The sequence below is a fragment of the Crocuta crocuta genome, unplaced genomic scaffold (assembly GCF_008692635.1).
Source record: "Crocuta crocuta isolate KB4526 unplaced genomic scaffold, BGI_CrCroc_1.0 scaffold25, whole genome shotgun sequence".
Taxonomy (NCBI): Eukaryota; Metazoa; Chordata; class Mammalia; order Carnivora; family Hyaenidae; genus Crocuta; species Crocuta crocuta.
The window spans coordinates 7,795,927-7,812,341 of record NW_027532015.1 but is presented as its reverse complement, the minus strand read 5'-3'; the positions used below and the strand labels follow the sequence as shown (position 1 = coordinate 7,812,341).

Genomic DNA, 16,415 nt, shown 5'->3' with positions numbered 1-16,415 from the left:
AGACGAAGGGTGCATTACTATCAAATCTTAAACATGGTTGTGATGTGTAGAGTGCATTCTGCTGCAGGAAACAGAATACTGTACCAAAAGTGACCTCAACAGTGAGGTCACTGATTATCTCACGTTACAAGAAGTCCGGAAGCAGGGCTTTCACCATCAGGCTTGTCCTCTCTGGTCACAAGATCCTGCTGTAGCACTGAGCGTAACATCCTTGTATAACCTGATTTATATGCAGGAAGGCCAGTTTTTCCTTATTTGTCTTTTTTTCATTTTTTACATTGGGGAGAAGGACCTTGCCTGGAAGACATCAGCTAACTTCCCCCGCAGTCTCGCTGGCCAGGATGCAGTCACTTGTCCCTGCCGTGGGTGCATGGGAGGTGGAGACTGTCTGGCCATTTTGGCCTCCTGTCATTGCATTCTGGGGGACCTGGACAGCAGAGAAAAGTGTGGGGAGGAGACTGTTAGTTGAGCAACCAGCTGTGAGGACCGTAGCCTTCCAGTCCGTGGTTTGATTGATGCAGAAATTCCTTCAGTTAATTCCTGGACACAGAGAAGCTTGTGTACATCCAGTTCACTGTGATAGAAGGCAGTGAGATCTTATTATTAGAAAGGTTATTTTTCTGCCTAGCCCAAGCCCGCCCCCTCCAAGCCTCCCCACGTTTGCTAGTTCTGCTGCCAGGGGGCAATGCAGAGTCGCACCAGCCTTCTTCGGTGTGGCACCTCCTCAGTATTGGAGGGGGTTTCCTAGTCTCATTTCTACTGGCCTACAGTGTAGAGGATCTTTAACTATTCCTAGTGACAGGGTTTCCAGATCCTTTAATACCTTCAGTCTGCTGTAGAAACCACTATTAGCTTGTCTTAAAATGGGCTCCCTGAGCAGATATGAGCTTAGTATAGTCTATAATACATACTTCGGAAATGGCAGTTTATTTCCTCTTCTTTTTTTCTTGGCGCTACTGGTGGCTCTTTTAACCTGCTCAAGGTATGGAGGGATGATTCCTTCCTATAATGTAGGTCTCTGTTGACAAGATGTGAGGCCATTGCTACCTTGTAGCGTTCACATCGCCCTTGTTCATATTAAGGGCAGAAATGGCCTAAGTCTCCAAGCTCCTTTTAAATGTGTGATTCTGGGATGGTGTTCCTCTTTTCTGAAAGACTGAATAGAAATCTGCCATGAAGATGATGGGCTGAAGACAATGCTGTTTGAGGGACACCTCAGCCCTTGGTTATTTATCTACAGTGTTACAAAACCCCTTTCAAGTTACAAGGAAAATTTATCTTGATGAAAAACCAAATATTCACAATTCGCCAGAAACACTTTAACTTCCCAGGAAGTATCAGACAACCTGTGCTTTCCTAAAAGTACCTAAAAATACCCAGAAGTTGTTTTGGGAAGCCCTGTGGGCGGAGTGCTGGTGAGGAGGACAGACTACCTGGTTTGAAACAGAGCTCAAGGCTGTCGCTTTGTGACCTGGGGCAGTTGCTTAAAACCTCCCTGCCTCCCCAGGTTCAATTTCTTCATCAGTAAAAGGGATAATAATGGTATAGGTGTCTCGGGGTTGTGAGATAGTAATGCACGCAGAACACTTTGGAAAGGGCCAGGTACATGGACGACAGTCAATGGGGGTTTCTCCTCTCGCTCTTCCCACTGTGGTTTCCACGCTTCCTTAGGCCTTGTCCACGCTTTTTCGTTCCCACTGTCAGTCACGTCTCCGTTCTGGCTCGGGTGCTCCCGCAGCCCGTTATTCTCTGGTCTTGCCTCCCTTTGTTGTTTCTCCTCAGTGAACACTAGAAGGTAAAGACGATCATGTCAGTCCTATGCTTTCAGTGCTTCGCTGGCTCTCCCTTGCCCTTTGGTCGGGCCCAGACTCCTTAATTTACCCTGTAGGTCCCTCTGGCTGTCTGCCCTTGTCCTTCCCTGCCGTGTACTTACTCACTTTTCCAGCCACATGTAATCACTTGCTGTTTGCAGAGTGGGGTCCTCCCTTCTCCCTTTGCGATGAAAACATTTACTGGGCACAGTACTGCTGTTTTGCCCCGGGAAGCCATCCCTCCCGTGACTAAATTAGGAGCCGTTACTGTGAATTCCTGGAATCAGCACCTGGCAAGTTCTCTGCTGATTGATTGCCTGTTACTTTCCATTGTACCTCCTAGACTGGAAGCTCTGTGAGGGCTGGGATTGCATCTGATTTCCCTTTATATCAAGAGCCCAGTCCAGCGCTCTGGCATATACTGGGGTTGATAATTACGCTAAATGCAAGAAGGCATTAACTTTAAGAATATCTGTACCTTCTTTTTTTCTGTTATTTTCTAATCGAATCTGTTTTTCATCATCTCTAGGAGTTTATAAAAATACAAATTCTTACAAAACTTACGAAACTTAAAATACAAGTTTCTTACAAAGCTTCAAAATTATTTTAATTACTTAAAGATATTTATTAACTTTACAATATTATGTCTCTTTTCAAACTTTTAATTATAAATGTGTGGTTTTATTTTGTTTAGTTACTAGGTGTCTGTGTTGCCTTTTTTTTTTTTTTTTTTTTGGCTTGAGGAATATTTAAAACACATGCCTGAGGGGTGTTTTGATTGCTCTGTTTTAAGCCAAGTGAAACAGTAGAAGGCTAGGAATGACCAATAGTAACATCTGAATCTTAAATCAGGTTTGATGCTGTAAGTGCCGAGCTGTTGAACTGCATTTTGAAATCAAAGACTGCCATTCAGGCCGCAGAGATAAAAGGGTATAAGAAGATGCAAGAGACTTCAGAAGTGAAAAAGAAGTTAAAGGTAAAACATTACACAAAACCATCCTAGTGAATAAAATATTACATCAGGTTAGATTTGCTGTTGACATAAAAGTGTGATGGGATCCAAAGGCTTCCTGTAAAATAAACATAGCCGTAAGGTAGCTTTTAGGGCATCGTAGTAAATTTTCAATTGATCAAACTGGTTGGAAATCGGATCCCTCTGTGGAGGAGGAATTTTTTTGACCCCTTTTCCTTAACCTCTAAACTCTGCAGGAAGGAGCGTTTTATTTTTTAAGGTGGTCCAGTTACTGGCATTATTTTTTTACCTCAATTAGATCTACTTTTTTTTTTTAATATTTTTATTTATTTTCTAGGAGAGAGAGAGAGAGAGACAGCGTGGACAGGGGAGGGTCAGAGAGAGAGGGAGACACAGACTCTGAAACAGGCTCCAGGCTCTGAGCCGGCAGTCAGCACAGAGCCCGACGCGGGGCCCGAACCCACGAACCGCGAGATCATGACCTAAGCGAAAGTCGGACGCTTAACCGACTAAGCCACCCAGGCGCCCCAATTAGATCTACTTTAATCTAGTCCCTAATAATTTATGACTTTGTGTATTCTGAAGACATTTTGCTCACTGAATACACCAGATGATTTCAAATCTCACAATTCCTTTGATATATTGTCGTTAGAGAAGAGACATTGAAAATAAATAAATGCTGTTAAAATGTATAGGATCTTAGCTCTGCTACTTTGTTCCTTATGTGTGACTGTCAGTTGTGCCAGGAGTTTGTAGTGACTTATGTCTTTGGTGCTCATTAAGTGCATGGAAGTCTTTCATGGAGGGTTTGGACACCTCGAGCAAGTCTGTAGTGCCGTCTACACTGGCAATGGAATTTGTCTATGGAGAGTTTGGAGAACATTTCCAAAACAAGATGTGTGTAAATATCAGTGATGTAAGCTAGAAGGTGGTAGTACCAGGGGGGTGGAGAGGAGGCCAGGATTACATTTGTATCTGTCTACACTGGGAAAGTCCACGGGTGAGGTAGCACTATGCTTGGAACCACAAGGAACCTGCTTGGAGCTGGGTGCTAAGGGCACAGCAGGCAGGGGGCGCCCCTGAGCAGAGGTGGGGAGGTAGACAAGTTGTGTGTTGATAGTTTCTTTTCTGTTCTGTTTAGTGCTAGGTGTGTGTGTAAAAGTAGTTAAAGAGATAAGGTTGGAGAGGCAGTTTGGAGTCAGACCCTGGTTGACATTTGGGATTTGGATGAGAAGTTGAGACTGACTCCTTATCATTGCATTGTAACTGCTCTTATTTAGTGGTCACTATTAACTGTTGGTTTCTAAAACCAAAGGATGGATTTGTTTTTGCATCCCACCTGCTGCGTCTACAGCATTTGCCGCTATTTGCCCTTCCCTTCTATTCTCGGAGCCCTTGGCTTCTGTGACCAATAATTATTCTAAAATAGAAATCTGATCAGGCAGCTCCTGCACTTGCAATTAACTAGTGGCTTCCCATTGCAATGGGGACAGAAATCTCAACGCCTTAGCACCCTGGCATGCAAGGTCCTGCTGGATGGTGCTGCTTCACCAGTAAGCCCAGCCTCAGCTCCTGCCAGTCTCTAACATTCACCCTGGGCTCCAGGCCTCCCGAATCCTGCTCTTTTCTCACTTCCCTCTCTTCACCACGCGCTGTTTTCCTTGTGCAGAATGACCCTTCTTAAGCCTTTGTGCTGTGTGGCTGAAGAGCCCTCTACTCCACTAAGCCTCCCTCAGCCTCATTAGGAAGAGTTAAGTGATTCATCTTTTGACTTCCATGTTGCTTTGACCATACCTCTGTGAAAATCCTTCTTGCATTTATGTCATTATTTGTTTCTATGCTTGCCTGTGGATGCTTAGAAGTGAGGACAATTTCCCATTGAACCCCCTGTTTTCAGCACTTGGCAAAATTCTTGGCTGATGGAGAGTATGATGGCTGAGGAAAGAGGAATGTGGGAAGGTTGTTAACCTAGAAGCACCATTATCTGAGCCCTTTATACTGGGAATTGGGAGGGCCTGAAAGGAGGGCTGTGTTCCGTCATTTTATATGCTTCTTACAGTTCTGAAAGACCAATAGATGATATTAATGAGCATTTAACAACCTAGTTCTCATAGGCATTGAAATGGCAGAGAATTTGGAAGTAAGAGTGATCTTTATGAACCAAGTTCCAGAAACTATTAATAAGTTAATTTCCAACCTATGACCTAGAAACAATTTCACTTTTAGAAATTGTTACTGTAGAAACTGTTTGTTACTATAAGGCATGATTGGCAGCTCTTATGTTTTCCTTGAATGTTTACAAGTTGATTTATTTTGTTGTTTTAGACAAGTAGTGTAGCTGCCAAAAGATTTTGGAAAATGTAAAATGAAGAAAATTTACCCATTGCTTTTATCTCAAATTTTCCTTGCAAATTAAGATCGGCTTAATTGTGATAAGATAATTGTGTAATCAGCTTAAGTGAAGGAGTACTTTGTTCCAGCTGATGTAACACCTGGGTGGAGAGTCCCTGGTTCAATCTGTCATCATCATAGAAAGTAGCAAACAATCAATTTGTATGAAACAGGTAGTAATTCTTCTCCAGTATGATGGTGACTTTTTGCATTGACACATAGTTTAACAAAAATAAGTGGTGTTACTTTGAATCTTGTTATTTCTTAATCTTTGTAAAATGGCTGTTTTACTTAGTCCCGTTAAAGTTGTGCAGATCAAAGTAGGATAGTTATATGAGAGCTTACATGTATAGAAGTTAGAAGTACGATTCTTCTCTGGGTTGTCTGGTTGAAATAATATGGGTTGCCTAGAAGTTTTGATTGTGCTAGTAGGGGGCGCTAATTCAGTAGTTAATTTTCTCAGTTGCGAATTGAGGAGTGGGAGAAATGTCAAATACGGACTGTTCATGCATATACTTGTGTGTGTGTGTGTGTGTGTGTCTGCCTGATTTTGTTCAATCCTTTCTTACTAGTTTTGGAATGATTTTGTCTTCCCTGTCTCTGAGATATAGGGACATTGAGAATATCAAAGTATAGAGACATAAATATTAAGAGCCACTCTTCAAACATAAGGAACAAAATGCTTTAGTTTGGGTTGCAAAGCATATTGTTATAGTTTAAAAATTAGGTATGAATTATGCTCTGTTTGAAATTTACATTAGATCCTAAACTTAATATAAAACCAACAATTAATAGTAAAGCTCAAAATATTTCTATTTTTCTTGTTAATTAATTTTTGTTCAGTAATCTCTGTCATAGAATATTCAGTTCATTTGACTCGAACAGTTATTTTGTGGTATGGACACAGAGGCTATGTACGTAAATAGATATCTTCAATCTAAAACACTAATTTTAATTATTTCCTCTTGATAGGAACTCATAATGTACAACTTTATTCTTATAAAAGTAACCAAAGCTTTATATTCTTTGCTTGAATTTGCCTTTTGAAATTTAAAGCAGCTTTGGAATTCTGTAGGGTAGCCTGGAATTACATAGTTTTGTCTTGTAGTATTTCTCCTATGTCAACTTTGACTATAACACCGAAAGAGAATGTGGGAGGCACACAGAACATGAAACTTACAATGGCACAAACACTATATTGAGAAGAAAGTTTGCAGTAATCTTATACTGGGATTTTATTTCCAGGCATTAGAAAAAGAACAGACAGAAAAAAGCCCCAGGCTGGATGAATTAAACCAAACTGGACAAATCCTTTTGGAGCAAATGGGAAAAGGTGAGACCCTTGATTTTTTAAAAATGTTTTTTAGGTGGTAGCACTGAATACTATTTATGGTTTGACAAATTTTCTATTTGTGGTTTTCAGATTTCTTTTTTAAGCAGCAGAATCTTTTTTCAGATGAAATCCTGTGCTGAAGCTGATGACATAAAACAGAGAAAAGCAAAGTTGTTCTGCTTTTATGTAGAGTCAGACAAGCTAAAGTTCTGATATCTTAGCACAACAGTTGAAATCTAAAACAGAGAAAAGCGAAGTTGCTCTGCTTTTATGTAGACTCAGACAGGCTAAAGTTGTGATATCTTAGCACAACAGTTGAAATCCACCACTGTCGAAAATTTTAAAATCTCCTTTGAGGTTGTACCTTGGGAACTTTTTTTGGAGAGAGGGTGGCAAAAGGAAATTTTACTTTGGCAATCTTTGGGAAGTGAAGTTACAGGAAGGTCAATTCATTAAGGTTATTTGGTTTTTGATCATGTTCAAGTTAATATATTAATATATTGCAGGTAACTTTTTATAGTTAAATTTGAGAAGGGGTTACTTGTCTTTGAAATTTTTATCTGTATTTAGTAACTTTTTTTTCTTTGCCCTTAACCCCGGTGGCTCTGGGGAGTGTTAAGATGAATAGTTTTTATACCCATTTTGCATGTGATTCTTCCTTTGTTCTAGCTTAAAAAGAACTCTCTTGTAAATCCTGTTGCTTATTCCAGTGATGGTAAATGCTCTAGAGGTCTGCTGCAGAACTCTTTGACAAAAGCCCCAGACACCCAAGGCAGAATTAGGAACATTAGTTCAACAAGAATCTTCGATGTAGTAGTTTTCAATCTTTTTAGTTTTTCACTTCTTATTCTGGAAAATGTAAATATATACAGTGTAGACAGAGCAATGAACCTCCTTATACTGATTACTTTGCTTCAGTAATTAATGATATTCCGCCATTCTTGAATTATCTATACCTCGACTCATTCCTCATCCCTTGTTATTATTGTTATTTATAGTTTTTTTTAAAAAGTAAAACTTACCCTGAAATACATGAAACTTAATTGTGCTGTTTTGACAAGTCTATACCTGTAAAATAATATATGGAAAATTTCTATCTTTCTAGAAAGTTTTCTCATGTTCTTTATCAATCAGTCATCTTTCCATACCCCCTGAAAATAAAGTTTTAAAAAACTTTAGGTTATTTTTGCCTCTGCATTGAAAAAAAAAATGCCATTTAATGATATATGTACACACTGGGGACATACATACTTTCTTGCTTTTTGAGGAGTGTGTGCATTATGTTACTGAGGGAATAAAAGTGATTTTTAAAAATCCCCCCCACTATCTTCCATTTTGTCTGTTATTCTAATTTTATGGTATTGTATATTACTCCTCTTGGTGTGGTTTTAGTGCTATTAATCCTAGTGCTTTTATAAACCAGAAATGTTGAACTGAAATGAAAGCACAATTGGGTGCTTCTTGCTGTTCCTCCCTTCCCCCCAAGAAATTTGAAATAAGTCCTAGAATATGGATAATAACTTAGAGGAAGGTTTTTACAGAGTCTAATTTGGCCAGAGTCTGCCTACGTAGGGATGCAGATAAATCATTCAGTCCATCAGAAAATGAGTCTTTGGGAAAAGAAGAAAAAAATCTTTGGTAAAACAGATGTTCTAATAATCATGTCATTGATTTCTTCAAAATAATTCCATGAAAAGTCCCACCACAGTGAAGCTTGATCGGACTTTTATGCCATGTGCATTTGAATTATGTTTTGTGGTATCTCATGTAGCATAAAAATGTTTTAAAAAATGAAATAATATATTTTATTTAACTTTCATGGCTATTTTAATTTGGTTTTCTTGATTTAGCTTATCCTTTTTCCCAGAGATCATCAACTAATAAAATAGAGTAGTTGGATCATCACTTGGATGATATGGCTTTATAATGATATATATTATGACTATCCTATGGAATTTGATAGTGGTCCTAGGTTTTGTAAAATTTCCCTTGATTCCAATAGTGATAAATGGAAAAGTGTAAAGTCAAGTAAGAGTAAGTGGCAGGAATATGTTATATTTTATTCCTTTTGGTAATTAATAAAATTATGGTCTATTGATTTGGGCTTTGGATTAGTCATTTAAGAGTTGGATGTTCTATAGGAATAGAAAATTCATAAATCAGGATCTCTGGGAGCAAAATAATGATTTTAAAAGACAATTATTTTAGGGGCACCTGGGTGCCTCTGCTGGTTAAGTGTTCATCTCTTCATATTGGCTCAGGCCATGATCTTGCAGTTGTGAGATCGAGTCCCTGAGTCCGGCTCCTTGCTAAGCATGGAATCTGCTTGGGATTCTCTCTCTCTCTCTCTCTCTCTCTCTCTCTCTCTGCCTCTCTCACTGTCTCTCGCTCTCTGTCCCTCTCTCTCTCTGTCTCTCTGCCCCTCCCCTGCTTAACATCATGCGCATGCAGATATGCTCTCTCTCTCTTCTCTATCTACAAACAAACAGACATTTAAAAAGACAATTATTGGGACACCTAGGTGGCTTGGTCAGTCAAGCGTCTTACTCTTGGTTTCAGCTGAGGTCATGATCTCATGGTTCACGAGCCCAAGCCCTGCTTTGAGCCTGTCAGTGCAGAGCCTGCTTGGGATTCTCTCGTAACTTCTCTCTCTGCCCCTCTTCCTGCTTGCACATGCTTTCTCTCTCCCAAAATAAAGAAATAAACTGAAAAAAAAAAAAGAATTATTCTAAAAGGCAATGTATAGGGCACTTGTTGGGATAAGCACTGGGTGTTATATGGAAACCAACTTGACAATAAACTATTTAAAAAAAGGCAATGTATAGTTTTCCTTGTTGATCTGCCAATTGTGCTTTAATTATTACTTGATATCTGTCCAACTTGTAATATCTCCTACTGAGAGAAGAGGAGATTTAAATTTTGAGAATTGGTTTGAAGGGGCAAAATGAATGAATTGTAATATATTGTCAGTGAATAATTACCTCCTACCTGTTTTCTAGATGAGTAGTGATAATTTTCCATTTCAAAAATTTTACCAGCTTAATCTTCTTTCTTGTTTAGCATAAATTGCCCTGACATGAAAATGAAGTGGCTGATGTTATTCCTTAGCCTCCTTAGAATAGAAATGACCTCTTAGAAGCAGAGCCGAGATCACCATTGCTCAGATAGTTTTTCAGGAAAATGGTGATTTGTTTTGTTTATAACCTTGTTAATAGAGATAAATGAACTTGGACTGTGGTGTGAATGATTTGCCAGGGTCTAATATTCTATTACCTATGTGATACTGACCAGTGAACTGTAACAACCGACATGGGTGATACGTTCAAATTATGTCCTCTCATGTTTGCATTTCTGAGTTACTGTGGATACAGTGTATTGTACTATCTTAAAAATTGCATTGCTTCTGGCTCATAAGTGACCTTTTGTTTTACAAGCCATTTTATTCCTTAGGGCTCTCATTACCCTGGATTTCAATTGCGTATATTTACAAAGCACCATTGTTTTTTCCCCTCCTACTCAAATAATAAAGATGTTAAGCCCATTCTTTTCAACATGCATGCTCTTGTAAGGAGATAAAGACTCCTTTGCAGATTTCCCATCTTTTTCTTGGTAATTTTCAATGAGTTGATTTATTTTATATTAAGGGAACGACTGTGATAAAACTTATCACTTGTAAACTTATTACAAGTAACTATTATTTCTATGGATATTCTTTACCTCTCAAAAATATGAGCTAAAATGATAAAATGTCAGTAATAAACATAATGGTGTTTTCTTCTGTGTTTCTAAAGTAGATCATCTTACCACTGCATTGATATTTTGACATTTGCTGGTCTGTGTGTAGCATGCCCAGTAGGCTCAATGAAGCCTCCTGGGCCTGGCTGCTGGCTTGATGCTCCTACACTCACCAGGTGTCCCTGCATTAGGACTTCTTACCACTCATTCTACAACTCCTATGAATTGTCAAACCAGACTCTTGAGCTCCCTCCTTGATTATTTAGCCAGCTGTCTTTTTTAGTAATGGCAGAAAGTTTACCTTCTCATGTCAGAACTTCAGGCAGGACCACATAATTCATTGTATCTCCCTGGTTCAGTATAGAAGCCAGCAGAGTGGTAGAATGCACACTCTATATAAAGGCAGTGGCTGAAACTTCACTGACACGCCTCTTGTGATAGCAATACTAGTCCTGAACTGCTATTTCAAGCTCCCTGTCTCTTGCTTTAGTAAGGGAGTGAAACATAGTTATTATTTTAAAAAAATTTTTTTTAAGTTTATTTATTTTGAGAGAGAGAAAGTGTGTGTGAGCAGAAGGAGGGACAGAGACTGAGAGAGAGAAAATCTGACAGTGCAGAGCCCGACATGGGATTTGATCTCACGAACCATTGAGATCATGACCTGAGCCAATATTAAGAGTTGGATGCTTAACCAACTGAGCCACCCAGGCGCCCCTGAAACATAGTTATTTTTAACGACATCATTATAATTTTGTTGTTATGTTAAAAGGGACTTAAAGGAATGATCATTATATGTGACAATGCCTCATTATTTTGAATAGGTCAGAATGTTTATAACAAATTCAAAACAATTTTTACATTAACATATGAAGTGTCTGCTTATTTTTCATGTCTCCGTAGAAGGTATTCCCACTGAAGAAATAAAAAATGTTCTGGAGAAGGTATTCTCAGAATGGAAGGATGTATCTCAGCATTTGGAAGATCTGGCAAGAAAGATTAAGCTGCAGGAAGATATAAATGCTTACTTTAAGCAGCTTGATGACCTCGAAAAGACCATAAAGACCAAAGAAGAGTGGGTAAAACACACTCCCTTTTCAGAATCTCCCCAGCAGCCCTTGACGAGTTTGAAGGACTCCTGTCAGGTAAAGAGAGAACCATCTAGAACATAAAAGAATTCTATGTCCAGTCCTGTGTTTTAAAAAGATGCTACTTGTATTGTTAACTGTAGGTTAATGTCGCTCTGATGAACTTTCTGTGAGAGTTTTCATCTTCAGTGACTTCTGTGACTATTTTCTTTTCCGTAGCGGGAATTGACAGATCTCCTCAGCCTCCACCCCAAAATTGAAATGGCGCGTGCGGGTTGCTCAGCCCTGAAGTCTCAGCCTTCTGTCCCGGACTTTGTCCGACAGGGCTTTGATGCCATTCTGGGCCGCTACCATGCTGTGCAACAGGAATTAAAGCATCGCCAGCAACAGCTAGAGAACGGTAAGCTCATTCTCTTGGTTTTCTTAGTAGATAACTCTACTGTCTTCTCTCTCAGTTTGCCTTAATTTAAAAATTACTCCTGGGCTCCTCGGTAGCTCAGTAGATTGAGCATCCGACTTTGGCTCAGATCATGATCTCACGGTTTGTGGGTTTGAGCCTTGCATCGGGCTTGATGCTGTCAGCACAGAACCTGCTTCCGATCCTGTTCTCTATGCCCCTCTCCTACTCACACACACACTCTCTCTCTTTCTCTCTCCATTAAAAAAATCACTCCCCGTATTTAGACAAAGAGCACACCTGTTTGTTTTGTACTGGCCACATTCTGTTTTCCTCTGTGCCTGCTACTGTTCTGGGTCTTCAAGTATATTCAGAGTATTTCCTGGATTCACACTTATTTGTAAAAGTACAAACAGCTTACACTTGCTCTAAATCATGTTTCTAGGATATAATGATTCTTAAGGGATTTCTTGAAGGGTTTCTTCCTCCCTTTTATTGAAGGAGGCCAGCTAATATCATTACTAGTAGGGCTAGAAGGAACAGTCACTTGTCTCTGTTTGCTCACAGTGGTTCAGGTTTAGCAATATGATCTCTGTGAAAAGAAATCATGTTTCATTTTCAAAGGCTGAAAAATTGTAAAACGCTTTTACTTTTGGAATAAACCTGGTTTTGGCATGTGAATTGTTAAATGTTTTGAGAGCTCATCATTCATATGTTCTGTTTTTTCTCTTTAGCTGTTGTGTAAGTCAGGAATTGTGTTACATTATGTAATGTTATGGGTAATGCATACGAAAGCTGTATGTTGAACCATACCCTTCCTTGTGGCAAATATATATGTTGCAGCGATTTGTAGGAATCTGTATGTGTGCATGGTAAGCAAGTGTGTCATGCTGTCTTTCTTCTGGAAAGGCATTTGAACACCATGCTTTTTTGTTCATTGAATTCAGTTAATCTACAGTGTAAAATAAATGATTGAAAGTATTGCTTTTAAAATTTACTGTTATAAAACATGCCTTTATAGTGATCCTTGTCAAAAATAGAAGCATATTTTGTAACAGTAAATTGAGAAAGCAGTACATTAAAACATCTGTTTAACATTACAGAATACAACACAGTTCCTGACCTGAAACTGAAAAAAAGTTCTAAATCTAATTTTTGTTTTTAGTTATGGTAAAATATGCATAACATAAAATTTACTATGTTAACTTTTTTTAAATTTTATTTTATTGTATTTATTTATTTTTATTTTATTTATTTTTTGAAGTTTTATTTATTTCCATAATCTCTACACCATGTGGGGCTTGAACTCATGATCCTGAGATCCAGAGTCATGTGCTCCTGCAACTGGGCCAGTCAGGCACTCCCCATTTTAAAGTGTAGAGTTCAGTAGTGTTCCATATATTCACATTGTTGTGCAACCACTCCCAGAACTTTTTCATCTTGTAAAACTGAAATTCTATACCCATTAAACAACAGTTCTTCATTTCTTCCTCCCTCTGGCCCTTGGCAACCACCATTCTACTTTCTGTTTCTATGCGTTTGACTATTCTAGACACCCCCTGTGAGTGGAGTCCTACAGCATTTGTTTTTTGTACTTGGCTTATTTCACTTAGTATAACATCCTTGAAGTTCATCTATATGGGTAGCATGTATGAGCATTTCCTTCCTTTTTAAGGCTGAATACTATTCCATTGTGTATATCCTACCACATTTTATTCTCCATTGCTTTGTCAAGGGCATTTGGGTGCTTTCCATCCTTTGGCAGTTGTGACTAATGCTGCTAGTTTCTTAAACTTTTGCTTCTAGTTGGTTTTGCTTCTTTGTACTTCAAATGAGCTTCCTTCCTTTCCACATGACTGTTGCTTGTCTGTGATTTGTTCATCAGTGGCTGAGGTAGCCATCGTTCTGGCTGGCTTTGGCAGTCATTATTTGTCAGAATACCTCAGTAATGTGGCTGTCGTGTTCTGTGTAAGGCCCACCACTCTGTAGGTGGTGACTTGTCTGTACCCTTGAGCTTAGAGGAAGACTGGTTGAGGGGACCCTGGTTTTCTTTTATTCTTTGTGTAGCCAGTGGGGGAAAGGACATTATATGAGACAAAAGAAACATTGTAGTACCATCTTTAGAGAGATGTTTCATCATGATGAAATGAAGAAAAAATGATAGTGAGTTAGTTAATATTTCAAACATCAACATCCGCAGGAATGAAGTCACTGTCTGACTCTCAGAAATGCCAAGGAGTGATTTAGCTTAGTAACTAGTGGAGACCCTTTTAAATTTTAATTACAGGATTTAACTTATTAGCTATTAGGATTCACTTATGTAGAGAAGATTAATGGTATGTATAATAATAATAATAGGTTCCTAACACTGTGTTCTAAAAGTAAGTATTTTTAAATATACAGAACTGAATTGCCAACCTGGACATGCATATTTGGAAACATTGAAAACACTGCAAGATATACTAAATGATTCAGAAAGTAAGGCCCAAACATCTTTGAGTACCTTGAATGATCTTACAAAGGTGGAGAAAACCCTGCAGGAAAAAAAGGTAATATACATTGTAGGTTTTAGAAGTCTAGGGTCATTTTTAATACTTATTTTGAAGTATTTTTTCAGCTACCTAAAAAAATATTAGCCATTTGTGGTCAAAATTGATCAAAAGCTCCTTATAATTTGAAAGTTAGTTACTATAATGTTGGACCTCAGCTGAAAGAAAAATACTTATTAAATATTACTAATAAAATAAAAAAATTTTCTCCTTGTATCGCAATTAGTCTAGAATTCTCAACTTGGTCATAATCTGCTAAAATATCTTTAATGAAATGAATATGACTTGAATTGATGTGTTCTTTTTTCTGTGTTGAATCAAAGTGCTCTCTGGTCACTTAGGATATATGACTGTGCATTATTTCTTCAGATAAAACAGATTAACCATTGAGCACTGTACACTTCATCCTCACTGAGTGTATTGTTGTACTGGATTTTATTGTGGAGAATATATTATTTCTGGCCCATTCACAACTCACAAAGGGAAAGCTTTAACTTTTTTTGGTTATGCTTATTTTTTTTCATGATTTTTTACACAATTCTTTTGTAGTTGAATACCTTTAAAAAAGTGAACATAGACTGTTTATAGCCCATATTATTACATCTATACAAATTATTGTGCGTATTTTTAATCTTTAAAAATTTTTTCCAGGCCCTTGATGAAATCCTTGAGAATCAAAAACCTACATTATGTAAACTTGCAGAAGAAACAAAGGCTTTGGAGAAAAATGTTTCTCCAGATGTAGAAAGAATGTATAAGCAAGAATTTGATGATGTTCAGGGAAAGTGGAACAAATTAAAGGTCAAGGTTTCCAAAGATCTTCATTTGCTTGAAGAAATGGCTCCCAAACTTGGAGCTTTTGAGGTAAATCCAGAGGCCAGAGGCCGTTAGGAGTTTATAAGAGAGTAAAATGGTAATTTATCATGCAAGACTCTAGTATGTATTATTTGGATATTTTGCATTTTTTCTAGTCCCACATTTGTTATGTATGTAAGTTGGGATTTCTGACTTGCTCTTAATGTGCTGGAGAACACATTTATTTCCTTTTGCTTTGCAAGAGAGCTTCTTGGTAGAGGTGAACTGGATCTTGAAGAAAGAGAAAATTGCTTAAAACTGGTCAAAGTAATGTTCCAGGGATGAGGAGCCGGCATGATATTCAGACCAGTGATTAGATTGCAAGAGAACTTTGGTTAGAGTGGTAAAATTGCCCAGCGAGTAGCAGACAGTGAGTGCTTGAAGCTGGTTTTTGAAGGCTTTAGACATTTTGAAGACTTTAGGCAAATCTGAAGTAGGCTATCAATAACTGGTATCAGATTGGGAAAACAGGTAATTTGAGGGACATGAAAATTCAAAAGTAAAATCCTTTCCTGCATCTGAAAATGTCAACAGATGAAGCAGTGATGAAGTTCCAGAGGAAAGGACAAATGTTAGGACCTAAGGGGAAAGTGATAAGTCAGTGTCAGGTAATACAGGACTTTAACATTTCATCTTTGAGGAAGTTGAAGAAGGGGCTCCAGCAAATCACCTGGTTTCCTATTAGAAAAGGTCTGGATGAAGGCTAAGTCAATCATACTTTCTTCCCTGTCCTCCTGATACTCTTTGCTTTGGTCTTTTGTGTTTTGTTTTGTTTTCCCACTGTTGTATCCCAAGATAGACTTCTGGTATAGTGCCTGGCACAGAGAAGGCATTGAAATATGTTTCAATGAATGAAATGAAATTACTAATAGGAGATTTAAATGTGGATATAAATTCATATGTAATATGTTATATCTATACATATACTTGGATTTAGATTCCAAGAGAGCATATAAATGAGATTATTTATATATATATGAAATATATATATGTCATATGGATGTGAGAATTTGTGTGAAGCATGTTGTTAAGAAAGTGAAGAGATTGAAAATGAAGACAAAATTTATGATGATGTTTTAAAAATCAAAATCAGGGAACATGTGGTAGAAGAGGGGCTGATAGACTACAGATCAGTGTGAAGGTATCCAGAAGGATGAGACAAGAGGGGTGACCACTGAGCTTGGCCCCAGTGGAAAGTTCCATTGAGTGACCAGGAGAATAAAGATAGTGAGGTTTCTGTGTGTGTGTGTGTGTGTGTGTGTGTGTGTGTGTGTGTGTGTGTTTGT

At 38.2% G+C, this 16,415-nt stretch overlaps 1 protein-coding gene across 3 annotated transcripts in view; it reads left to right on the top strand.

The window, feature by feature from the left end:
• Positions 1-16,415, top strand: part of UTRN (utrophin) — a 563,065-nt gene that overhangs the window by 202,070 nt on the left and 344,580 nt on the right. For all 3 annotated transcript variants that reach the window (XM_077776104.1, XM_077776105.1, XM_077776103.1), the window contains 6 exons: positions 2,664-2,787; positions 6,421-6,508; positions 11,144-11,385; positions 11,548-11,728; positions 14,129-14,274; positions 14,926-15,138. In XM_077776104.1, coding sequence (XP_077632230.1) covers positions 2,664-2,787; positions 6,421-6,508; positions 11,144-11,385; positions 11,548-11,728; positions 14,129-14,274; positions 14,926-15,138 — 994 coding nt within the window. The remainder of the gene's footprint in view (positions 1-2,663; positions 2,788-6,420; positions 6,509-11,143; positions 11,386-11,547; positions 11,729-14,128; positions 14,275-14,925; positions 15,139-16,415) is intronic.